Here is a 26,902-nt window from a genome sequence, read left to right on the forward strand (position 1 = left end):
GTGACCATAAGTTGATATATGATATATGCTATGAGGAGGGTTACAAGGTGCTTTAACTAGTCGGCACAGATACTTCTATAAGAGAATGGAAGAATAACGATGTAGATTTGGGATGGAGAAGGCACAGACTCTCAATCTTCAAGTACATTGGATGTGGAAAAATTAACAATTTCTACTTAAGTTTAAAAAGCAAGAGTTTTTTAGGGCAATGCAATATTTTTGTTAAGACCAGGAAGTAACTATAATAATCAGTGAAGAAGTTGAGGACATAGGGGAGTTTATGGAGTGGGAGTTCCAGAGGAACTAGGAAGAATCTGAGGTCCAGAGAATTTAGGTAACTAGCACATGGATATTATTATTATAGTTCACAAAACTTATTTCAAACTCTAAAGTCATACAGCTAGAAAGTGGAGAAGCTTTGGATTTAAACCCAGGTTTGTCAGTTTCCAAATGCCATGCTTTTAACCTATATGACAGCATATAGCAAGGAGTCATCCTGTGGTGTAAGTTGTTTTTCTTGTCCTCAATACCATTTCAAAATCAGATTCTACTATATTATCCAAGGCTAATCATCTGCTTTTGAATTTTCTGAAAGATAGAACTGCTGGCATTGGAGAATGCAACCCTACAGTTTGTTCTGAAGTGTATTTCTCATTCTATAGTGTTTTTAAAGACTCCTGCTTTTTTATATAGAAACATGTCATTAAAAATTAATAGTAAAAATAATTTAGAAAGTGTTCTGTATTTGCACAATACTTGTTTGGATGTCATTTCTTATAGAATTTTTTAAGACTGATATCTTCTGTCATTCCTATTACTTATTTTGTAAGACACAAGTGTTGTATTAGGAACTTTATTTTTTTTTAATTTTATTTGTTTTTTGAGGGGGGGCGAGAGTGAGCACATCCATATGTGCACAAGCAGGGTTGGGGAGGGGCAGAGGGAGAGGCAGAGAGAGAATCTTAAGCAAACTCCATACCCTACATGGGGCTCAATCTGAGGACCCTGAGGTCATGACCTGAGCCTAAATCAAGAGTTGGACGTTTAAACGACTGAGCCACCCAGGCACCCCTGTATTAGGAACTTTAATGGTCACTTCATCCCTTAGGGCTATGGTGAACAAATTAGTTTGATGGGTTGTCTTTTGATCAGTTGAATATAATAAATTGCAATCCTAAAGAGGGCCTGTGTTTTCTAGAACTTTGCAAAGAAAATACTTCTTTGCAAAGTGTTCTTCTTGACATCTATACTTATTTAGTATTTCTTATATTGAATTATTGAATAATGTTTGGGAAGTTTATGCTATTACTGACAAGATGCCACAATACCTGTCTACATGGGCCTCTCCATATAGTTGCCTGTGTATTCTCATGATATAGTGGCTAGCTCTTCTCTAAGTGTGAATGATCCAAGAGGCCATGCAGAAGTGACAGTGTCTTTTATGACCTTCCCTTGGAAGTCATACACTGTACTTCCTCAATACTCTGCTAGTCATGTAATTCTGTCCTGACTCAAAGTCCTAATTTGAAAAGGGTGTGAATAGCAGGAGACAGGTATCATTGGGGTTGTCTTGGAGGTTGGAGTCTACAAATGGATTTGAGTTTCTGAAAAGTGAAAAGACATAATTCAGTGGTAAATTCGTGAAATCATATTTTGGGGGTATGCTTACATTTTATGTTTGAATAAACCACAATCTATGGGCATTTTTAAAGGGACCAATTTTATGCTAGTTTTTCCCATTCTACGCAGCTATTACAAGTGCAAACATGTTTTGTTTTGTTTTTGCAGATTATTTAAAATATCTGACAATATACATGAGGGTGTTAATTCTAATGACAGTACAAACTTGGACTCTCCTATTGGCTCAGTGAAAATTGCTCCAACAGAAGTGAACAAAGGGGAATCATGGAAAAGTAGCAGTAGTAAGCAGAAACATCAATATTCAGAGATTAACATGTTTACAGCAAGCAATACTTTTTCTGCTTCTGAAATCAGAGAAGACATATTCAAAGCACCAACTTTTTCAGTTGCATCCCAACCTCATGAAGTTCAAGGTTAATTCTCTGCTTTTTCAGTTGGTTTTATAACAAAACAAACTAGTCTGTATTTCTCAGCATAAGGAAGAATTAAAAAAATAATAAATTTGAGTAGATTATCTGTGTGCAATTTCTGCATTTCTTGATCATATTGCATTTTTTTAAAGATTTTATTTATTTGACAGAGAGAGAGACAGCGAGAGAGGGAACACAAGTAGGGCGAATGGGAGAGGTAGAAGCAGGCTTCCTGCCAAGCAGGGAGCCCGATGCAGGTCTTGTTCCCAGGACGCTGGGATCATGACCTGAGCCAAAGGCCAAAGCCAAAGCCAAAGGCTTAACCGACTGAGCCACCCAGGCGCCCCGATCATATTGCATTTTTTAAACTATGATCTAGGGTGCCTGGCTGGTTCCGTTGGTAGAGCATGTGACTCTTGGTGTCAGGGTTGTGAGTTCAAACCCTGTGTTGGGCGTGGAGCCTACTTAAAAAAATAAAAAATGAAATAAACTATGATCTAATATTTAAGTGTGCTGTTAATAGAAAGTTATGCTAGTTTTATTGAAGCAATTTGTATGGAAGAGATTAAAAATACCTATATGAATATGTAGAATTTTTTTTTTAGGGGTAACAGAAAATGATTTAGATTCCTTGAAGGCTGTCACAGAAATCCGTATCCTTTAAATTATTTTACTACAGCAACTTTATATTTGTATTCATAACTTGTAAGCATGTTATTTCATTGTGTCTATGTTTATTTTACTGACAAAGAAAAAGAAGGAGAAGTGAATCTTTTGGGTCATGTAAGAGACCCAGTGTGTGTGAGAATCAGTGCTGTTCAAAGTGTGGTCTGCAGACTGGTGCCAGTTTGTGAACTGCTTGTTACCAGTTTGTGACAAGATAAATATAGAAATGAGATTTGTATTATTGGCTGAATTCTGAGCATATTTACTTAGATACGGATAATTTCTTACACTTTGGGTAAGGATAGCATATTGGGATAAACATGGATAGGGGAAATAAATGAGAATGGGACATTTTGTGGATTGGGGATATTTTTACAAATCTAGCATTTTTTGAATGAAATTTGCAGCTTATACCTATGATCTGATTTACATGTCTGGGCATTTCCAATATAAATATTTTGAGTACATATATGTGTTCTGGAGGTAACATCCTCTTTGCTTTTTTGATACTTCATGTATGTCTATAACAGTGTACTTACTGTTTTTTATTATAATCCAGCAACTGTGACTATTATGTGACCATTTCCCTATGACCTATGAACTCCTTGAAAGGAAGGCCATCCCTTATTCATCCATCTCCAAATACACTGAAAGGCAGGTAAGGGAAATTGTTCTGGCAAAGGGAGTAGCCATGAGCCAGGATGAGGTTAAAATAGTATGGAATATGTTAGAAAGAACAAGCATTCCAGTTTGGCTGAAATAAAAGCTATGATTACAGGAGTAGTAGGACGTAATGATTGAAAGGTATCTTAGGATCAGGTTATTTAATGCCATGAATACCAAGGTCAAGAGGTTTTGTTTTTGTTTTTGTTTTTTAATTTATTAAGCAATGAGGAGAAACCATGCAGTATTTTGAGCAAGTCAAGTTGTATCATCAAAACCATGCTTTAGGATATGGAATTAATGACTCAAAGCTGGGTAAGGCTCTAGACTCCACCAAAGTTATCGTCCAGTTGGCAAAACATAAAATGAATTCCTCCTGAACTGGAGGAATCTAAGGGACAATTATTCTAATCCTGGGTAGTCAGGGGACTGAGACCATTCTGAGGTATGGTTAGAAAATATTTGCCTGACCAATCATGAAAAGTTGCCTCCAATGCAGATAACTGAACTAAGTTAGAATGGGGGGAGGGAACAATAAAGGGTTATACATGATGATATCACAGCTTCAGATGTGGTCAGCTTTTAGTGCTTCTGTTCAGCATGGTGTCTCAATCCTGCTGTGCTTTCTTCTCTCTGGTGATCTAAATATGGTTGGAACACAGGAAATAGGTTAGCCTTAAACAGTTAAAGTTCATTTCATTATCTGTATGATGGGAAAGTCTTCTTATCGCTTACTGGACTTGCCATAATATGACAGTGACTTTTCTGAAGAGTTTTAAAGATTTTCATGCTGTATTAGCTCAGCTGAAATGTTTCTGTTGCTTAGGTCTCTGTTAAGAATACTGCATACTCTTGTCTGCATTGATTTGTTGTTCAAAAAGTTCATTTGCTGTCAAACTCACAGAACTGCTACTTTTTATTATTTCTAAGTGTGTATTTAAAGAAGACTAAATGCTTTTCATGATAATTTGAGAGTTTTGGAATTACTTGGACATGACATATTTTCTAATTCTTTTATAATATTTTATTATATTTGAATCCTCGGGACAATAGAAGCTTGGTCAGATTGATTTTGCTATAGTAATCTTATAATTTTCAATTCTGCAGATATTTTCCTACCTGTTATAACATATAAATGCAGTGACATTGCTGAGAGTTTGTTGAATGAAAGGAAAAATTTGATATCAAGTGTTTATAGTGATGATAAATGATGTTAGTAGTTGAGTTTTCTCATGAGCTGGAAAACTAATTCTACATCTACTCTGAATCAAAGATTCATTTTTTGAGTGCAAATTGATATGGAACCACCTAATGAGAGAAAAACCAGCATGATGGCCCACTTGTGGGCTTGTTACAAATAAATATTTTATAGGAAGAGACATATTTTGAAGGAAAAATGAGATTCTTTCAAAAGCTTGATGGATTGACAAACTCAAAATTACACTTTTGTTTTGGCACAAATATTCTGATACTCTGTATAACTGAAAGTAAAATGAAGATTTGTATATTATCTGCTTGATTTAATAAATGCAAACCTATATTAATTGAGTGCTTACTGTGTGCCAGGCACTGTTCTAGGTATTTGGGATATGTCAGTTGAGAAAACAGATAATGAATCCTTGACCTTGAGGAGTTAACATTCTTGGGATAGGGGTGGGGAAGAAGACAGATCTGAACAATTGTAACAGTGTATAAATAAGTCATATAGTATGTTAAAAGGCAATGAGTAATATGCAAAATGAAAAAGTGGAGCAGAGTAAGGGAGATTAAATTGGGGATGCTAGAATTGAGGGCTCAAGATTAGAATTAAGTGGAGTAATTTGGGTAGGTCTTCTTGTGAAGGAGAGATGTAAGCAATTGAAGGAAGTGAAAGAGCCAAGGAAATAAGGAGGGAAGCAGTTTAGGCAGAGGGAAGGCCTTACAGCAGGAACATGGCTGCTGTTTTTGAAGAACAGAAAAGAATCCAATATAGCTAGAAGAGATTAGTCAGAGGCAAGAGTAGTAGGACCTGAGGTCAGAATCACAAAGATGGAGGGGAGAAGCAAGATCATGTAGGGCCATGTAGTCATATGCTTTGAGAGAAGGTGGGCAATTTGAGCAGAGAAGTAATATGTTCTCATTTAACCTTTTAACAAGATCACTTACTACAGTCATCAATTTTTGTATATGTTCATAAAAATATAATTGCTTAAATAATTATGTATTTGTATTCTCAGATATATTATTTCTTGTTTCCTAATAGATTCTAACAGCCTCCATTGTGAGAACTCATTTTCTTCTTTATAGCTTCCCACAGCTTTCTAAATCCAGTAATGTATTTTGCATATAGTATTTAATAGATGTAGTTGATAGATGTGACTCAGACTGAGAAGAATACCATGTAAGTACAGGTATCTCCCAAACTGACAATAGACTCTCACCTTGGAGAGGGGGCAGTTTATTTTTCATATCTATTAATATTTTGGAGCTTTCTTACAGAGGAAGGACAGTTTAAGTTCTTGTAGAGCCAATATGCTGATAATTGCAATTAAATCCACCACTTAGTACAACCAAATTATTGAAAACAAAGGGATTCAGGGTTAGGTGACCAGAAACACATATCAGCTAATGAAACACAACCAAAGTTAAAAAGTTAAAACAGTTAAAATGTAAAAAGTGAAATTGGGAACTTTAAAGGAGATACAAAAATCAAATGGCCTAGTCAACATGAATAAGAAAACACTCTGCAAAAGATACACTATACACTTAGTTTTGATATACTGGTACATATGCAACTTTCTGCATCTTTTCTATCAGATTTAATTATCAAATTTTTTTTAATTGTCAAATTTTAACCCTTATATAAACCTTGTTTCTGCATAGGGACTTTACAAGTTCTTTTCAGAATATGAACTGTTAATGGGGACTGTAATAATTTCTATTAATTTCTCTCCCTCCTGGCTTTATTGAGGTATAATTGACAAAATTTTAATATACTGTATCACATGTATGACATGGTAATTTGACATACATATGCACTATAATAGGTTGCCACCATCAAATTAGTTTCTACCCTCCATCACCTTCCCTGTTTACCTTTTTTTTCAATTATATAATACAGTGCTATCAACTCTAGTCACCATGTCATACATTAGATCCTCAGACCTTACTAATTTTACAGCTGAAAGTTTATACCTTCTTACCAGCCTCTTTCTATTTCTCCCATATCCCCATCCCGTCAACCACTATTCTACTCTATTTCTATGAGTTTGACCTTTTATGTTTTTTTAAGAGTCCACTTATAAGTTATACTGTGCATTATTTGTCTTTCTCTTTCTGACTTAATTCATTTTGCAAAATGGCCTTCAGGTTCATCCAATTTGTCAAAAAAAGGCAGAATTCCCTTCCTTTTTAAGGCTGAATAATATTTCATTGTGTGTGTGTGTGTGTGTGTGTGTGTGTGTGTGTGTGTGTGTGATATATCACATTTTCTTTATCCATTTGTCCCTTGACAAACACTTCAGATTATTTCCATACCTTGATTATTGTGAATAATGCTGCAGTGAACATGGGAATACAGTTATCTGTGTGAGATACTGTTTTGTTTCCTTTGAAAATGAACCCTAGGGGCACCTGGGTGGCTCAGTCTGTTAAGTGTCTGACTCTTGATTTCAGCTCAGGTCTTGATCTCAGGGTTGTGAGTTCAAGCCCCATATTGAATATGTACCAGAAGTGAAATTGCTGGATCATAAGATAGTTCTATTTTTAATTTTTGAAGGAACCTCCATACTGTTTTCCATAATGGCTATACCCCTTTATGTTCCTACCTACAGTGTACAAGGGTTCCCTTTTCTCCACATCCTCATAGCACTTATCTTTTGTCTTTTTGGTGCATATGTATGTCAATGACATCCTAACAGGTGTGAGGTGATATCTCATTGTGGTTTTAATTTACATTTCCCTCATGATTAGTGATGTTGAGCACTTTTCATGTACTGTTGGCCATTTGTGTTTTCTTTGGAAAAATGTCTGTTCAGGTCCTTTGTCCATTTTTAAATTGGGTTATTTGGTTTTTGCTATTGAGTTGTATGAGTTCCTTGTGTATTTTGGATATTAACCCCTTATCATATATATGGTTTACAAATATTTTCTCCTGTTCCATAGGTTGCTTTTTCACTTTGTTCATGGTTTCCCCTGCTGTGCAGAAGCCTTTTAGTTTGAAGTAGCACACTTTTTTACTTTTGCATTTGTTGCCTTGCCTTTGGTTTTAAATCTAAAAAAAAATAATTGCCAAGACTAGTGTAGGCAAGTTTACCCCCATGTTTTCTTCTAGGAGTTTTAGGATTTCAGGTCTTACATTCAAGTGTTTAATCCACTTTGAGTTGATTTTTGTATATAGTGCAAGGGATCCAGTTTCATTCTTTTGCATGTGGATATCCAGTTTTCCCAGTACCTTTTATTGAAGAGGTTATCTTTTCCCAGTTCTTGGCTCCTTGGTTGAAAATTTATTGACCATATACACATGGATTTATTTCTAGGCTATCTATTCTGTCTCATTGATCTAGGTGTCTCGTTTTTATGCCAATACCATCTGGGTTTTTTATTACTGTAGCTTCGTAATACAGTTTGAAATCAGGAAGTATGATGCCTCTGGCTTTGTTCTTCTTTCTCAAGATTGCTTTGGCCATTAGGGTCTTGTATAACTCCATATGAATTTTAGGATTGTTTTTTATATTTCTCTGAAAAATGCAGTTGGAATTTTGATAAGGATTGAATTGAATCTGTAGATTGCTTTGGCACTTTACAATTTAGCAATATCAGTTCTTGAATCCTTGAACATGGAATATCTTTCCATTTATTTGTGTCTTCAATTTCTTTCATCAGTGTCTTAAACAGTAATTGGTTAAATTTATTCACTAGCATTTTATTTTTGATGCTATTGTAAATGGGATGGTTAACTTTATTCCTTAGTATTTTATTTTTTGATGCTATTATAAATAGGATTGTTTTCTTCATTTCTCTTTTTGATATTTTGTTAGTGTATGGAAATGGAACTGATTTTTGTTTATTTATTTTGTATGTTGCAACTTTACTGAATTTATTAGTTCTAACAGTTTTTTGGTGGAGTCTTTAGAGTTTTCTCTATATAATATGATGTCATCTGTGAATAGAGACTACTTCTTCATTTTCAATTTGGATACCTTTTATATCTCTTTCTTGCCTAATTGCTCTGGTTATGATTTCCACTACTATTAAAAGTGGTGAAAGTGGGCATCCTTGTCTCTTTTCTAATCTTAGACAAAAGCTTTCAGCTTTTTGCCATTGAATATGATGTTAGCTGTGGGCTTGTCATAAATGGCCTTTATTATATTGAGGTATATTCCTTCTTTAGCCAGTTTCTGGAGAGTTTTTATCATGAAAAGATACTGTATTTGTTAAATGCTTCTTCTACATCTATTGAGATGATCATATTTTTATCTTTAACTTTTTTTTTTTTTTAAAGTAAGCTCTATGCCCAATGTGGGGTTTGAACTCATAACCCTCAGATCAGGAGTCATATGCTCTACTGACTGAGCCAGCTAGGAACCCCTGATCTTTAACTTTTTAATATGGGGATATCATGTTGATAGATTTGTGGATGTTAAACCATCTTTGTATTCCAGAAATAAATTCCATTTGATCATGGGGGTGTGACCCTTTTAATATACTGTTGAATTTGGTTTGTTAATATTTTGTAGATGATTTCTGCATCTATGTTCATTAGGGATATTGGCCTGTAATTTTCTTTTCTTGTAGTATCCTTACCTGGCTTTGGTATCAGTGTAAAATAAGTCCCTTAAGCTATCTTCATTTTCTTGTTCATTCTTTTTTCATTTTGTTCCTCTGACTGGATTAATTCCATTGCCCTGTCTTTGAGTTCATTGATTCTTTCTTCTGTTTGATCTGTCTGATGTTGAATCCCTGTGATTTCTGTTTGGTTCTTTTTTATATTTTCTATGACTTTGTTGAAATTCTTACTTTGTTTATGCATTGCTTTCCTGACCTTGGTGAGCATTTTTGTGCATTATTTTAAACTATTGGGTAAATCACTTATCTCTATTTTGTTAAGTTTGGTTTCTGGAGATTTATTTTGTTCTTTTGTTTGGAAATATTCCCATTTCTTCATTTTCCTTAACCTCTGTGCTGGTTTCTACACATTGGATAAAATACCCACCTCTCCCAATCTTGACAGGCTGGTCTTAGGAGATGAGCCTCATCAATTAACCTAGCCCAAGCTCCTAGTTGCCTTTCGAACCTTTCTGATTGCCCAACTCACTGTCTTTGTTCTTAATGGCTTCTAGTAGTTGTGCTAAAATGTATCAGTGTCCCAAAGGGGAGAGTTGTAATTAGCACCTATGTGCAGGCTCTTTAGAAGCCAGAACCTGAGGTAGCAGCTGAGAAAATATGCAGTGAAATCCTTTCCAGGTAGAAACTGGAGATGAATATTTTTGCTGCTCCCTCTGCACTGAGTATATCTGCAGAGGAAGGGGGGTTGTTCCTGTGCCCATTTAAGAGTTGCTTATTTGTTTGCTATAGTCCTGTGGGTCTCATGAATTCAAGCCCTGTTGGCTTACAGAGTTGGGTGTTTTGGGCACTTATCCTGTGGGTGGGAGCCTTAAAGGTCGGGACTCTAGATGTGTGGTCCAAACTCTTTGCTCCTCAGGGAGAAGCTGGGGTTTGGGAGTTCCTTCCCAATTGTGTGGTACTGTGCCAATGATGGGATTTAGGGTAAGAGTTGTCTCAGCCTTCCCTACCCATTTTATTGTGGGTATTTTCATTCACCCAATGTGTAGGAGTCACTTAACTAATTTCTGGATTTTTCTTAGAATTGCTCCATGTGTAACTATATATTTGGTGCATCTGTGGGAGGAGGGAAAGTTCAGGAGCCTCTTATGTTGCCACGTTGGTCCCTCCCTCTATATCTATTAATTCCTTTCTTACGATGTTAAAATAGCAAGTATTAAAGCCTCATCACTAAATATTATCAAAGTTAATATTGATTAATTGAATTTTTAAATTAAAAGTAACCAATTCTTAAAATTCTGAAATATTTGACTCCTTAATGCTAATCTAAGCGGCAAAATTTAGAAGTATTTTCAAGGAATTCCCATATTTCAACTATATACAGTCCAAAGCCTTTGATGATGTAAGTATTTTATTATGATTTTTACTTATCTACCTCTTCTTATTTTATTGTGTGTTCTCTAAGGGCAAGGACTAGATCACATTCATCTTTATGTTTCCATTGCCACACTCAGTGACTGGTACATTATAGGAACTAAAAAAATGTTTGCTAAATGAATGCATGTGACTTTCATAGGGGGGTTTGTTTATATTTATTAGATTTATACAATTTCTCTGGAAGCTAAAGAAATTATTTTCTTCTAGGTCTAACATATTACTTTCACAAAAAAACACAAAATGATAAATTATTAATAGTGGTGGGTTTTTTTTTTGAGGGTTGTGGATCTAGAGCAAGTTTAGAATTTTAATAAGTTTAGAGGTAAAAATAATTTGAATTATTATTCTAGAGAGTCTTTCTTACATATTTTCTAACAAATTGAGAGTGTGAATGAAAAATTCTATATATTCCATGATTGATTAAATTGTACTTTTTAGCTTCTTTACACAGATAGGAATTTTGTGATTTGTGCTCCAACTGGTTCTGGGAAAACTGTAGTGTTTGAACTAGCTATAACAAGATTATTAATGGAAGTCCCATTGCCATGGTCAAACATTAAAATTGTTTACAGTAAGTATTTATATATTGTAAGTGTAATTAATTATAATAATGAAAAACCAGTGAGGCAAAAGTAAGAAATAAATTAAAGTTCAAGCCATAAGAGTTAATACTTGGTTCTCCATACATTTTTAGTGAAGACCTATCACATTTGTTCTTGTCTCTTACATTAATTCCAAACACATTTTCCCAGAGTTGTAAATAAAAAGTAATACTTAAATTGAGAATTTGACCTTTACATGTTTATTTTTTAAAGTACAACAAGGACAATAAATTCAAACATTTTGTAATTCTAAAAAAATTCCATAGGAACCTCTACTCTCTTAGGTATATGTATATTTAAAATTTTTCATCAAAGTAATTTATATACATGGTTAAAAAAATAAATTATCACAAAAAGGCTTATGATGAAAAGCAATAATCTCCTGCCTTACCTCTTTCTGCTCTTAGTTACAATTCCCTGAATAATTACTTCTTTTTCTATTTATAGTTCAGTCTCGTGATTGTATCTCTAGATAATATGTTTATATTAACTCTTTCAATTTATAAATATTAGGCAGCACTTAGATGTGTAGTTTTATCTTAATTTTATTAACCAATGTTTGTGAAAGTAATTTTAAAATTGCACTGACATTCAAAATATATATCTTATGTTGTTATAGTGGCACCAATAAAAGCCCTGTGTAGTCAGCGTTTTGATGATTGGAAAGAAAAATTTGGACCAATAGGATTGAATTGTAAAGAACTCACTGGAGATACAGTAATGGATGACCTATTTGAGATTCAGCATGCCCATATTATTATGACAACTCCAGTAGGTGTTATTTATACTCTATTATTTCCTTGGTTTATTAGAAAATGTTTCTCTTCACCAAGTATAAAAGTTAGAAGAAAATACAAAGTAGAAGAACATATTTGCAATGTAAAAAACAAACATAAAAAGTACTATAAAGAATACTTACTAATCAGTAAGTAAAAGACAAATTACCAAATGGGAAAAAGAGACAAAAGATATGATTAGGCAATTTGTTATTGAGGATAATTTGTAATCTTACTTTTTGCTTGTATTCTTTTATCGAAGTATTATGTGTTGCAGAGGGAGGACCTTGGTAGGGCTTAAAAAATGAAATTAGACTATAATTTTGTATAATTTTGGTTAAACTCAAAAATAAATGGGGGTTTAGTTTTTTAAGCACTTGTAAGACTATCAAAATCCTTTAAAATGTTTTTAATCTTTAAATCTTTTTCAGGATACTTTTAAGATGTGAATTAAAATATTGCCCATCATTTGTATCATGTTAAGATTTTTATTGATATGTTAATAACATTTATTATAGTTTCTTATCATGTTAAACCACATGTATTTTTTCTTTAGGAAAAATGGGATAGCATGACTAGAAAATGGAGAGACAACTCTTTGGTCAAGCTGGTTAGACTCTTTCTCATTGATGAGGTAGTGAACACATTACTCATTTTCAGAGATAAACATAAAATGATGACTGGAATGGATAGAAAGAAACAAGACATTTTCAAGCAAACTATATGTCTGTTTTATCCCTGCAAGTGGAAAGGCCTATATTCTTAAGAGGGTTAATATTATTACGGATTTTAATTGATTAGTTTTTTATTTTTATAGTTAATCATTTTTTTTCTTGATTTCTTTCTTAGGTACATGTTGTAAAAGATGAAAATCGTGGACCAACTCTTGAAGTTGTAGTTAGCAGAATGAAAACTGTACAGTCTTTATCTCCTACTTCTGAAAATAGCAGCACAGTTATTCCAATGAGATTTGTAGCTGTATCTGCAACAATTCCAAATGCTGAGGATGTAAGTTAGAATTTCAGTCTATCAGATTTTTTTATGACTACTGAAATATTTTGTCATTTTAATCTTAGAGGAGAGTGAGGGTTTTTTTCTGTAAATCCCATAACCGATTTAAGTAGGAAAGTATGTTATAGAAAATTATGGTTAGATTTCATAGGTATGGCAGTATTAGGCCTTAATATTTGGTTGATTTGGTTTAATGAAACATTTTTGGTATAAGTCTGTTGTTTACTAGTATCTAAATGTCTTGGTTTTTATGGGTTTCAGGTACCTCATAATGACTAATAATTTGTTATGGTTGTTGTAATCAGCTGACTGTAGTTGTATAGCAAAGTATGGTGGAGAATAAAAATAATTGCTTAGGTGATTACCACCCACCTTTTCACATTCTATGTGGCATTATGGAAAGCACTAATAATAGATACAAAGGTGAAAACATATAGACCCTGCCCTTGAGGAGGATCTCATGGTTAATGGGGTACACAGACAGGTAAAGAAATAATTGTACATAGTATTGTACTTGTCCTAATTTTTTTTTCATTGTTTGGGAAAACTTCTTGAAAAATAGTATGGTTTCATTGTTCCTCACTCTTATTTACTTCTCAGTCTACTATAAAATGACTTTTTTTCCCTACTACTTAGAAATTTCACAAATAGTTCCTATATTGTCTAATCCAATGGAAAATTTTGCCTGATTTATCTTTAATTTGGCAAAATTATTCATTTTCCAGTTCTTAAGTTAACAACTTGTTTTGTTCATATTCAAGAAAAATAGAGAAAATTTTTAAGTATATATAACCAACAGAAACCCAGTGTTTGTCTTTCCAGATGTATAGGTGGAATCATACTATGCGTGCTCTTTTATGACTTGCATGTCACCTACAGACATTTCCATGTCATTAGAAATTCTTCTTTAATATACTTTTTGTGGTTTTATTATAATTTATTTATCTAATGCTTTAATAATGGAAGGTTATTTCCATTTTTGCTATTGTAAATGGTGCTAAAGTTAATACATCTTTGAAAACATGATTATTTCTCTAGGATGAACTTCTAGAGTGGAATAACTGAGTCAAAGGATCTATAAAACTCTAAGGAAACAGTGCTTTCAAAAAATGGTATAGTCATTTATACTTCCACCATCAGCCATTTTTCTGTATTCTAACACTGGATATTATACTAAATTATTGTTATTATTACATTTAAATCGTTTTCGGGGTGCCTGAGTGGCTCAGTTGTTTAAGCGTCTGCCTTTGGCTCAGGTCATGATCCCTGGTCCTGCAATCCAAGCTCTCTGCTCAGGGGAGAGTCTTCTTCCCCTCTTCCCTCTGCCCCTCCACATATAAGTGAAACCATATGATAATTTACTTTCTCTGCTTGACTTATTTCACTTAGCATAATCCCCTCCAGTTCCATCCATGTTGATGCAAGTGATGGATATTCATTCTTTTTGATGGCTAAGTAACCATTCATCTGTTGAAGGGCATCTTGGCTCCTTCCACAGTTTGGCTATTGTGGACATTGCTGCTATGAACATTGGGGTGCATGTGCCCCTTCTTCTCACTACATCTGTATCTTTAGGGTAAATACCCAGTAGTGCAATTGCTGGGTCATAGGGTAGCTCTATTTTTAACTTTTTGAGGAACCTCCATACTGTTTTCCAGAGTGGCTCCACCAGTTTGCATTCCCACGAACAGTGTAAGAGGGTTCCCTTTTCTCCACATCCTCTCCAACATTTGTTGTTTCCTGTCTTGTTAATTTTTGCCATTCTAACTGGTATAAGGTAGTATCTCAGTGTGTTTTTGATTTGAATTTCCTTGATGGCTAATGATGTTGAACTTTTTTTTCATGTGTCTGTTAGCCATTCATATGTCTTCCTTGGAGAAATGTCTGTTCATGTCTTCTGCCCATTTCTTGACTGGATTATTAGTTTTTTGGGTGCTGAGTTTGAGAAGTTCTTTATAGAGCATAGATACCAGCCCTTTGTCTGTTATGTCATTTGCAAATATCTTCTCCCATCCTGTGGGTTGCCTCTTTATTTTGTTGACTGTTTCCTTTGCTGTGCAGAAGCTTTTTATCTTGATGAAGTCCCAATAGTTCATTTTCCCTTTTGTTTCCTTTGCCTTTGGAGACGTGTCTTGAAAGAAATTGCTATGTCTGATGTCAAAGAGGTTACTGCCTATGTTCTCCTCTAGGATTTTGATGGATTCCTGTCTCACATTGAGGTCTTTCATCCATTTTGAGTTTATCTTTGTGTATGGTGTAAGAGAATGGTTGAGTTTCATTCTTCTGTATATAGATAGCTCTTCAATTTTCCCAGCATCATTTATTGAAGAGACTGTCTTTTTTCCATTGGACATTTTTCCTGCTTTGTCGAAGATTAGTTGACCATAGAGTTGAGGGTCCATATCTGGGCTCTCTATTCTGTTCCATTGATCTGTGTGTCTGTTTTTGTGCCAGTACCATGCTGTCTTGGTGATCACAGCTTTGTAATACAGCTTGAAATCAGGCAATGTGATACTTTATGTGGAAAACCCAAAAGACTCCACCCCCAAATTACTAGAACTCATATAGCAATTCAGTAACGTGGCAGGATACAAAATCAATGCACAGAAATCAGTTGCTTTTCTATACACTAACAATGTAACTGTAGAAAGAGAAATTAGGGAATTGATTCCATTTACAATAGCACTAAAAACCATAAGATACCTTGGAATAAACCTAACTAAAGAGGTAAAGGGTCTATACTCTAGAAACTACAGAACACTTATGAAGGAAATTGAAGAAGACACAAAAAGATGGAAAAACATTCCATGCTCATGGGATTGGAGGAATAAACATTGTTAAAAGGTCTACGCTGCCCAGAGCAATCAATACTTTGAATGCCAACCCGATCAAAATACCAATGGCATTTTTCAAAGAGCTGGAACAAACAATCCTAAAATTTGTATGGAACCAGAAAAGAACCTGGATTGCCAAAGAAATGTTGAAAAAGAAAAAGCTGGGGGCATCAAGTTGAAGTAAATATTTTTAATATATCAATCAATTACTTTAAGTTCTTTTTTTGTACCTTGTCAGGTCATGTTCTTTACCCTTTGTTTCACATTAGGATAATAAACTTTTCTTACTGATTTGTAAGCTGTCATTAAATATCGATACTCTGTAATTCTTGAAATTCTTTTGCCCTTTGTGATAATCACTGCATCTGTGAATGCTACTTTCCTCTCTGTACAAATCCTCTTCCTCAATTTTCTCCTAAATTAAGGTCTTCAACTCTTGGCCTTCTTCTCCTTTCAAATTAAATTCTTGTGTGATCTTTTTTGTACACATGGTAGCCTTGAAAATGTTTTAATATGTCCTTCCCCTGCACCTAAAAACTCATTAATCCATCTTCCTGTCAAATCAATGGTCAGTTTCAGAGCAGGCATGAAGCCTAATTACTAACCAGGTTATATGAAGGTAAGGATTGCTCACCATAGCTTCAGAAATTAACAAGTGACTCAAGCATTGAATCTGAAATGTGCTTTTGGCACTGCCATCTCTCAAGTATTTATTTGCTCTTTGTTTAAAAATTGTCAACCCTTGCCAATATAAGCCAACCATTACTTTGCTACTCTTTGGCTATTATTTAGCACAACTCAAAAGATCTGTCATGCATATGTAGGCATAGTTCTGAAAAATGGGAAGGTTATAATGATAGTGAGAAATTCAGTTTCTCTGCCAAAATCATTTTTAATTTTATTTTGGACTCTTGGGAAGGAAAATAAAACAAAATAATTAATTGGGAGTTTACCATGTTGAAAAGTGGGAATAATCTTAAAATACTGCTACTGATAATACCTACCAATATATAGAATAGTGTCACTGGAATATGTAATACTGAAAAAGACAGCCTAATTATTTTTATACCTTCTCTTTAAAAGTGGTCTATTATTTGGTTATGTTTAGCCATAAAACTTGACTCGAAAAAACTTTTAATGTATGTTTCTGTTATTTAAAGATTGCAGAATGGCTTTCAGATGGTGAAAGACCTGCTGTATGTCTGAAAATGGATGAGAGACATAGGCCGGTGAAACTTCGGAAAGTGGTCCTTGGATTTCCCTGCAGAAGTAACCAAACCGAATTTAAGTTCGATTTAACCCTCAACTACAAAATTGCCAGTGTTATACAAACATACTCTGATCAGAAACCCACACTTGTGGTATGGATTGTTAGTTGCTTATTTTTGAGTGTAATGTTCAGTTTTTAATATGATTAATCCAAGAATTATTCATTTATTTTCAGTTTTGTGCAACAAGGAAAGGTGTACAACAGGCTGCTTCTGTTCTTGTGAAAGATGCTAAATTTATTATGGCTGTGGAACAGAAACAGAGGTATAATTTTTCTTTTTTTGTTATTGGAGATAGGAAGACTTTTAGGGATTATCTAGATGAGATGAGAAAACTGGGTTTGTTCCTTCACCTTTTCAAGTTAATTGGCTTCTCTAAGCCTCAGTTTCCTCATCTATAAATTAAAGATAATAGTAATTTGGAAGATTAAGTGAGAGTGAATCTTAGTGACATTATGATCCTGTCTTCTTTATTTCATAGCCAGGTTTCTTGAAAGGTTATTCATATTGCTGTCTTAATTTTTTTTTTTAATCCACTTTGAATTTGGCATCTGTTGTAATCTTTCACTAAAGCTAATCTTGCTGTTGATCTCTCAGGAGCTTCTAATATATTTGATCCTTCCCACCTTATTTAAAAACTCTGGACTCTGTGCTTCCGAGATCATCCTCTACCAAGTTTCTTCCTACTTTGCTGGCTGCTCATTCTCAATTCTCTTTTCACCTCTTACCCAACTCTGAAATGTTGACATTCTGGAGGTTCTATCCAAGGTTCATTCTTTCTAATTCCACACTCCTGGGTATTTGTATCTATCACATGGGTTCAAAGAATATATGTATGCTCATATTTATATATGTCTGTGAGTTCCTAAATTTATAACTCCATTCTGAACTCTAGTCTATCGTTCATGCCTAACTGACATCTCCAACTGCATATATATGAGCATCTCAAACTATTAGAAACTAATAGTGATTTGAACTAAGCAGGTGGCAGTGTTGATGGAGATAAGATGATATATTTGAGATATAATTAGAAGTAAGAATAAACAGGACTTGGTAATTGTTTGCCTATGTGGAGGAAGGTGAGGGAGGTATCAGTGATAGGTTTCTGCCATGAGTAACCAGGGAGTGTTGTATAATTTAGATGGGGGAACACTGGAAGAGGAGTTGGTTTGAGAGAAAGAACCATGATTCTATTTTGGATATATTGAGTGAAAAGGAATGGAATGCCATTTTGAGTTGGTGTAGACCAGGAAAAGAGACTGATGCTTACCTCAATTCCCCTTTGACCACTCATGTTCTAACAATTAACTACAAGACTTCTTTTTGCTAATCAAGCCCCAGATTCTGTTACTATGGTTTCTCAATCTAACATGTTCAGCTGTTTTGTACTCTGGTTTCTTTAGCTTTTTATTAAATACCTCTTCTTTGTATCATGCATTCAAATAACAAAATATTTCTATATTTTGGAATGTCTTAGTTAACTTCAAGAAGTTAATTGGTAGTATTCTCATAATGAGAGTGTTTCCCGAGCTTTTTTTTTTAAGTTTTTATTTTAATCACCTGGTCTGAGCCTTTGGTTTTAATCCAGAAAACTTCTTGGCTACTTATGGGCAGTGATCAAGCATATTGGGAGAATGTATGCATCCATTAGGTCATTCTGCTGGCAAAATCCTTTTCTATAATCAAATCACAATTGGTAGTTTCCATACCAGCTGCACTTCGTTTTTTAGCATTCTTGATTATTAATTTTCTAAATGTTTTTAGCAAAGATGGGGTTTCAAAAACCAATTGACCAGGTCATTATAAAACTAGTAATAGTATAAATGAAAACTGGAGTTTTTTAAAAAAGTGTAGCTATAGAGTAAAGAGACTGTAAGTAGCAAAGAGTAATTTGGAACTTTTCTACTCGGGTGAAGAAACTAGTTGATCAAGTTGGGCCATGTGACTTTTAGTCAGAAACAGATGTGGTTGTCAAGCAATGAGGCTTATTTTCTTGCTCAAAAACTAACTCTGAAGGAAATTTTTAAAAACGTATAGAATTCATATAGAATGATTATATAACCTCCCAAGATGAATACTTAATAATTAGCATTTTGAACTTGAACCTATCTATAAGAGTAAGGAACTGAAATAGCTAACCTGTATGCATCCTTAAAACTAATTTCCATTGCATCCTTTCCCTTTTCCCCTGTTGTCTGCTCCACCCAAATTAGCGAATTTTGTTTTAGATAATCATTTTCTTACACAGAAGCATATATCATGTTTCTCCTTTTCTTACTTCCCACTCTTTACCTAGTTACTCAAGGAAAATTTCTTTTCTTTTTTCTGATGATTAGAATACTTTTTAATATATTTTATCATGAAAGGTATGAGAACTATAAAGCATAACACAAATCTAAGTTTAACTGCAGAACAGAAGGATAAAAAGTACACTTCATAACCATAATTTTAGTATCACCTTTTTTTATTTTTATTTTATTATGTTATGTTAATCACCATACATTACATCATTAGTTTTTGATAGGAAAATTTCTCTTGTCTTTCAATTCTTTTTTCACTCTGTCTCTCCTTTTTTTTTTTTCCCCTTTATCCCCCATTTTTATTCCTGTTTTTCCAAGAATGAGATGCTGGTATTAGAAACAACATGAGAGGCTCCTGGATGGTGCAGGCTGTTGAGCAACCAACTCTTGGTTTTGGCTCAGGTCATGATCTTGGGGTCATGGGATGGAGCCCCCATCAGGCTCCGAGTCTGCTTAGGATTCTCCCTCTCTCCTGCCTGCCCCCCACTGTCTCTCTCTCTCAAATAAATAAATCTTAAAAAGAAAAAAAAACAGCATTAAGTTAGAGACCATGATTTGGATTGCAGTGCTGCCACTTTACTAGCTGTGTACCATTGGACACATTACTTCTCTCAGTTTCAATTTCTTAATCAGGGTGGGATAATATGGGAATCGACTATCTATATTACCATATTATTACCATTTTGGCTAATTTCACTTAGCACAATGCCCGCTAGCTTCATCCGTGTTGTCGAAAAAGGCAGAATTTCCTTCTTTCTTAAGACTGAATAATATTCCATTTGTGTGTGTGTGTGTGTGTGTGTGTGTGTATCAAATGTTCTTTGTCCATTCATCTGTCTCAGACACTTAAGTTGTTTCTATATGTTGGCTATTCTGAATAATTTTGCCGTCAACATAGGAGTACAGGTATCTCTTTGAGATACTGATTTTGTTTCCTTTGGATATGATCCAGAAGTGGAATTGCTGGATGATATGGTAGTTCTATTTTTAATTTTTTTAGGAATCTTCATATTGTTTTCCATAGTGTCTGTATTAGTTTACTATTCCCACCAACAGTGCACAATGGTTCTCTTTTCTCTACATCCTCACCAGCATTTGTTATCTCTTGTCATTTTGGTACTAAGCCATTCAGCAGGTGTGAGGTGATATCTCATTGTAGTTTTGACTTTCATTTATCCCTGATGATTAGTGATGTGGAGCATCTTTTCATGTATTGTTGGCCATTTGTATAACTTTACTGGAAAAATGTTTTTTAGGTCCTTTGCCCATTTTTAAATTGTTTCTTGTTTTGCTGAGTTGTAAATTTAGGGACTTCTGAATATGAAAGTTAGATATTCTCTACTTCTTAAAGGTGATTTTCAAACAATGATATTGTGAAAACGTACTAATATCTATAGCTTCAAAATGATTAATAAACTAAGAGTTTTTATGTTAATGGGAATAACTCTTAATAATTTTATGGTATTTTTAAAATAGGTTACAGAAGTGTGCATATTCCATAAGAGATTCAAAACTGAGAGGTAAGTGTAGAGATTATTTTTGAATAGCATTTTCAGCTACACATGAAAGAAATCAATTATGGATGAAATATTAACAGCATATAACAGATTATATATTTTTATTATAGATATCTTAATACATGGTGTTGCTTATCATCATGCTGGTATGGAGCTGTCAGATAGAAAAGTAGTTGAAGGAGCTTTCACTGTTGGAGATCTGCCAGTTCTTTGTAAGTAAAACATATTCTTGTGGCTATTATAGTTTGGAAAACTATTTGTTAAGAGAAAAAAAGAAAAAGCTCAAGTATTCTGACTTATTTCTGCTTTTCTTCCAAGAATCTAAAATTATGTAATTACCCATGCATATACATGCTACAGTAAACTCCGGCAGTTTTAGTTCTTTATCATGCTACTGAACAGTGCTACCTGAAAAGTAAGAATTTGTTTTTTGGTTTTAAGATGTGTTATTATTTTACACTGTAATGTTCTTTTTCTCTTTGTTTTTCCTAAATTCCCTATGTATGAATGTTTATTATATTTATAAGAATATATATTTTATAAAATGATGTCTACCTGAGGCAATAAAATTATATGGCTTGAAAGTATTATTTCTTAATCTGATGCAGTTACTACCAGTACTTTAGCTATGGGAGTAAATTTGCCTGCCCACCTAGTAGTTATAAAATCTACGATGCATTATGCTGGAGGAATGTTTGAAGAGTATAGTGAAACAGATATTCTACAGATGATTGGTAGAGCTGGTCGACCTCAAGTAAGTGACAATATTTTGTTTGCAACTTGTTTTAAAATAAGGTAAAAAGCAAAAACTGGTTTTTTTTGTACTTTTTGTTAAACAGGAGATTAACATTTCATATTCAGATTAGGTTTAAAAATAAGTGCAACAGAAAATCTACTTTAGTGGAGACATAGAAGTAAAACAAGTCTCACCAAAGGAGACATGCTGCTTCTACTCCCTCTGAGTTTCCCTTGGCTGGTGGTTGGGTTGATGAATGTGTATATACTGTCAAAAGTTTTTTGGGTTTTTTTTTTTTTTGGTTTTGAGGGTTTTTTTTGAATTTTGTTTTTTGTTCTGAATGGGGATGCTATTTGTATTTTAGATGGGACAGTTTTTCATTGTGTAGGACTGTCATACATTGCAGAATGTGTAGCATCCTCGAGTCTTACCACAAAATGCCAATAGTGGTCCCCAGGTATTGTGACAATTAAAAATTAGCCTATATACATTACAAAACATGTCCTACTCTAGCAAATACTCAAATAAAGAAGTCATTCATATAGTTAGGGAACATTTAGGAAGAGTATCTTTTCAAAGAAGTCAAAATATTATGTTATATAAATCGTAGTTTTTATGAGATCAATTAGGTTATATGTAAACTACACCAATCTTATAATTTTTATCCAGGTGCCTAAGTTTGTTTTGATTTTACTAATACCAAAATTATGTTACATTGAAACCAAAGTAATATTTTTACATCTATACTCTTGGAAGGTTTTTAATTAAATTTTCAGTGAACATTCAAATTCAGAAACATTTTTAAGGCATTTTTGACCTGTTGTTTAAATCAGGGACTGCTTAATATAAAATGAAATTCATGAGTTCTTGAAGAGGACTGGTACCAACATGTACTCTTTTTTACTACATTTCTCTGTGTTTATTTTTTTTTTCCAGTTTGATACTACAGCTACTGCAGTTATTATGACTCGGTTAAGTACAAAAGAGAAGTATATTCAGATGTTAGCTTGTAGTGACACTGTAGAAAGCAGGTAATACAGATAATATTCTAAAAAGATGTTAATACCGCTTATATTTTTCCTTTTCACATATTAAAAGGAAATTTGATTAGGAGATTTTCTAAGGCCATTGTATTGAAACTTTTCAATAATCTAAGTAGAAAGTTTGTGTCCTTTTAAGAAACTCAATAGTTAAAAAAAAGGGCAGCGTAATATTTTTATTCGGTAGTTTCCTAGCATGTGGTGGCATGTATCCTTGTTATAAAAGGCCAAATTAGTAATAAGACGATAATTTTCACATCTCTTTACATCTTTAAAATTTGTTTAATAATAGAGAGAGAGGGAATCTGGAAGCTTTTAGTAAAGCATATGATTGTAATACTCAGAGAATATTCACTCTCACTCTTTTTAATAATGTCTTCTGGAGCCATGGGATAGAGAAAAATCTATAATTTTTTAACAGTTGAACTGATTTTTATGGTTTTCTCTTATATTTTTGAAAATTAAGTTATTTTTCATGAATTAATAATATAGCAATGAGTATATTATTCAATTATATTCAGTTGAATTATTCAAAATATTATTGCAGTTTAAAAAGGTAAGGTTATGGCATTGAAATACATATTACTAATACAAAGGTTTTTTTTTTTCTACCAGTTTACACAGACATCTTATTGAACATTTAAATGCAGAGATAGTGTTACATACCATCACAGATGTGAATATTGCTTTGGAATGGATACGATCAACTTTGCTTTATATCAGAGCCTTGAAAAATCCCTCTCATTATGGTTTGTTACTTGATTTGAAAAAGTAGTAAATGTTTCAAGTCAGTTGAGTCTATATTTATGCTATTAAGTCACAGAATAGATGACAGACACTAATAGGTAACAGAAATAAAAAATAACAATATTCATAAATACATTAGAGGCAAGAGTAGACAAATGTGAGAAATATTTATCTGTTTTACTTCCAGTCTTTTAATAAGGTTTGAAACGAGCACCATTAAAAATAGATCTTTTAAAAAAATTAACTCAAATAAAAATAATAAAAGTGCTTAAAATTATTTTTTAAAAGTTAAAGTAAAAAAAATTCTTAAATTTTGTCTGAACTAGTGTTCAAATCAAAGTATATAGTACTGCTATTGCTGCTGGAGTTTGCATCCTGCTTCTAAAGCTAACACACATGTGGTTATATTGCTTCTAGAAGGTTCTTTCATATGGTACAGTTTATAAAGTAAAAATACTTGGAATTGCTGATACCAAATTATATCAAATTAAAACCTGATTTGTTGCAATACTATTCTAATGTACACAGGTTCAAAACTTTAAGATCTCCAAGGGGAAAAAATACAGTATGCATGGTCATGGTTATACAGTAAAAAAGCAAAAGATAGCTAATTGATATTGAAAGGATTTTATAGCAGTGGTTATTTTCTATAGATAGCTAAGCCTTGTTTTAACTCATTAAGCTATTTTCCCCCTATTTAAGATTAAGTTAGACTACTCTTTTCTAGTTAACTAGGGTATAAACTGAGCCTATAAAAATGAGTTAAGTCCTTTCTATTTTAAATTTTTATGAATTTTCATAACTTTTACAGGTTTTGCATCTGGATTGAACAAAGATGGAATTGAAGCAAAATTACAAGGTTAGATGCATTTCCTTGTAAAAAATTATATTTTATAAATTTTAATGAGAAAGGTCAGTTAGTGTGAAAGTAAGAATACTCTTTGGCAAATTATTTCTTAAAAAAGTAAACTTGTTTCCAGAAAAAAATATATGAAGTATTTCTTTTTCACATGCAAATAAAGTTTAGCACATATGCTTTTTTTCTGAATTAATGAATTTATTAATTCTATCAGAATATCTTCCTTTTTATAATATGTTAACTTTGTTTTTATTTTAAAAATGACCCTCATCTTTGAAAATATTGCCTATAGATATACAACTCTTCATTTTTCTAGTTTAATTTTACTTGAATATATAAGCCTACCTTGATTATGGGCTTCTTAGCCTAATCTGTGCTAATGATATATTCCCATCAAATCCCAGCTTAATTTTTCAATTAATTAATACTTCATTACCCATCTTTTCAAATATCAAAAAATTGTTGAGCATTTATTAGGATTAGAAATTATCAGTTCTTCTTTGTATTGAGATTCTCTTTCAGTGAAAGAAAAAATTTTAGATCCACTAAAAATATTTAGCCAATTTTGGGGTACCTCACTGTCTCAATTGGTAGAGCATGCAACCCTTGATCTTGGGGTTGTCAGTTCAAGCACCAGAGCCTCACATTGGGTACAAAGATAACTTTAAGAGGGAAAAAAAAAGGATCGAGGAGTAGACGTCCATCTGCATAGCAGCACTCCTAGTCTAGACCCTCACTTGGTGTAGATCTGAAAATATTTAGCTAATTTTAATTTATTCTCTACTTGGATGTACACATATGGCATATTAAAATGCAGAGATAAGGATGAAGCAGTAAAATTGTCTTGATTAAAGAATAAATATATTGTTGAAGCAGGGTACTAAGTAATATCATATATTCATAATGCTGCTATTGAGAAACAGATCTATAAAATAGTTGTATTATCCTTTATTTACTGATCAATTTTATAATGGAGTTTTTAAAACATATTTTTTGATCATAATGATCAAATACACCAAGATAGTCCAATATAGTCTTGCTATATTCTGATAATTGTAATGATTTAAGTTTTGTTAAATTAGCAGAACCACAGTTCATATTTACCTTATATTTAGTCATTATAGGGTAGCTAAGTTTTGCCTATAAAGAATAGCCAATTTTATTATATAACTGAATGTAATATTTTGGTATCCCTGGAGATCTGCTTTAAATCTCTTAGGAAGGATTCTTAGCGTTTCTAAATTTGGTTATACTTTCTTGCTCAGGATCCTCCAGTAGTTCCCTTATCACTCTTAGAATAAAATGCAAACTTTCAACAGAGCCTACAAATCCACCTTGATATCTCCCTGCCTATTTCTCTGGCTTCATCTCTTGTCACTTTCCCCCTCTTTCATTCTGTTGTTTCTAAATTGGATCTCTTGCTGTTCCTAAAACACCCCAAGCTTGTTTCCACATCAGGTCCTTCCACTCTTTTCCTTATTCCTAGAAGACTTCTCACATATTTTACTTGTGGTCTCCACCTTCATTTCATTCAGATCTTTGATCAAATATTAACTCCTCAGAGAGGCCTTCTTGGACTACCTTAATTAAATCTACCTCTTCAGAGAGGATGGTAAAACAATTTCCATGATATTATTGCTGTTTTCCTTTTCTTGGAAAGGTGACATGCTTATGTTGAAAATTAGGATGAATATATCCTTACTATATCAGATATTACATAGCTTTACATCAGAAATACATAAAAAGTTAAAACCTAAAAAATTCTTATTTTCTAGGTCCTTTCAGCTTTATTTTCTTTCATAGTACCTTTCAATGCCTGAAACTTTATTATTTATTATTAAATTCTGTACTGATTGTTTTCTTTCATTAAATATAAGTTCTGTAGAGAAGAAACCGTGTCTTGCTTACTGCTGTAAACCTAAAGGTTAGAATAGTGCCCAGTATATAATGTAGTAAGTATTCTTCTTTGACTGGTTAACTTATTGCGTGTTAATAGTGGGTAATTAAGAAAATTGGCAAAAACTTCAAAAGCCTTACTTAACCAAATACTTAAAACTTTATCAAGCTGCTTAAGCAATGTTGCTTAAACTGAAGTATTTCTCAAAGAATTTTGCCTTTTATGGGCTGTGTTTTTGTGAGTGGCTACTCTATTTAAAGATTGAACAGGTTGTGGCATTCCCACTCCCTGCTCTGAATTACCTTCAGTCTTCGGGGCTTTATAGCATAGAATAATGGGAGCACTGTGGGCTCTACAGGCTACTACAATTGCTCTGATCTTCATCAGTCAGTGAGAGCTGAACTTGCATTACTTCCTGTTCAGAGGTTCCTTCCAGGTAGCAATAGTAGCATGTTAGAGATGCTAAAGTAAGTACCAAAAGCATCAGCTGAAATAGTCACAATTGGTTGCCTCAAGAGTGTGGCAGACTCAGAGGAGGGAAAAGATTGGTGTTTTTTAAATAATCTTTGTAGATCTATTTGACTATACTTTGTGTGTATATATCTTTGATAAAAGTTAAAAAAAGAAAAAGAAAAAGAAAACCAGGCCACATTGGAAATCAGGTAGCAGGGTGGTTACAAAGACCTGGAGCAAGTAACCTAGCTTCTCTATTTCTTTGTTTCCTAACTTGTATAT

General features: G+C 33.4%; 1 protein-coding gene across 4 annotated transcripts in view; it reads left to right on the top strand.

The window, feature by feature from the left end:
• HFM1 (helicase for meiosis 1) overlaps nucleotides 1-26,902 on the top strand; it is a 120,953-nt gene that overhangs the window by 10,753 nt on the left and 83,298 nt on the right. For all 4 annotated transcript variants that reach the window (XM_088022943.1, XM_088022942.1, XM_088022945.1 and 1 more), the window contains exons 4-18: nucleotides 1,789-2,054; nucleotides 2,657-2,704; nucleotides 10,475-10,545; nucleotides 11,019-11,151; nucleotides 11,802-11,953; nucleotides 12,515-12,592; nucleotides 12,808-12,966; nucleotides 16,964-17,164; nucleotides 17,248-17,336; nucleotides 20,848-20,891; nucleotides 20,999-21,100; nucleotides 21,497-21,642; nucleotides 22,561-22,655; nucleotides 23,280-23,413; nucleotides 24,223-24,270. In XM_088022943.1, coding sequence (XP_087879069.1) covers nucleotides 1,789-2,054; nucleotides 2,657-2,704; nucleotides 10,475-10,545; nucleotides 11,019-11,151; nucleotides 11,802-11,953; nucleotides 12,515-12,592; nucleotides 12,808-12,966; nucleotides 16,964-17,164; nucleotides 17,248-17,336; nucleotides 20,848-20,891; nucleotides 20,999-21,100; nucleotides 21,497-21,642; nucleotides 22,561-22,655; nucleotides 23,280-23,413; nucleotides 24,223-24,270 — 1,766 coding nt within the window. The remainder of the gene's footprint in view (nucleotides 1-1,788; nucleotides 2,055-2,656; nucleotides 2,705-10,474; nucleotides 10,546-11,018; nucleotides 11,152-11,801; nucleotides 11,954-12,514; nucleotides 12,593-12,807; nucleotides 12,967-16,963; nucleotides 17,165-17,247; nucleotides 17,337-20,847; nucleotides 20,892-20,998; nucleotides 21,101-21,496; nucleotides 21,643-22,560; nucleotides 22,656-23,279; nucleotides 23,414-24,222; nucleotides 24,271-26,902) is intronic.

The sequence above is a fragment of the Eumetopias jubatus genome, unplaced genomic scaffold (assembly GCF_037043125.1).
Source record: "Eumetopias jubatus isolate StellerSeaLion01/CBP00866 unplaced genomic scaffold, mEumJub1_p1.0 scaffold_4, whole genome shotgun sequence".
Lineage (NCBI taxonomy): Eukaryota > Metazoa > Chordata > Mammalia > Carnivora > Otariidae > Eumetopias > Eumetopias jubatus.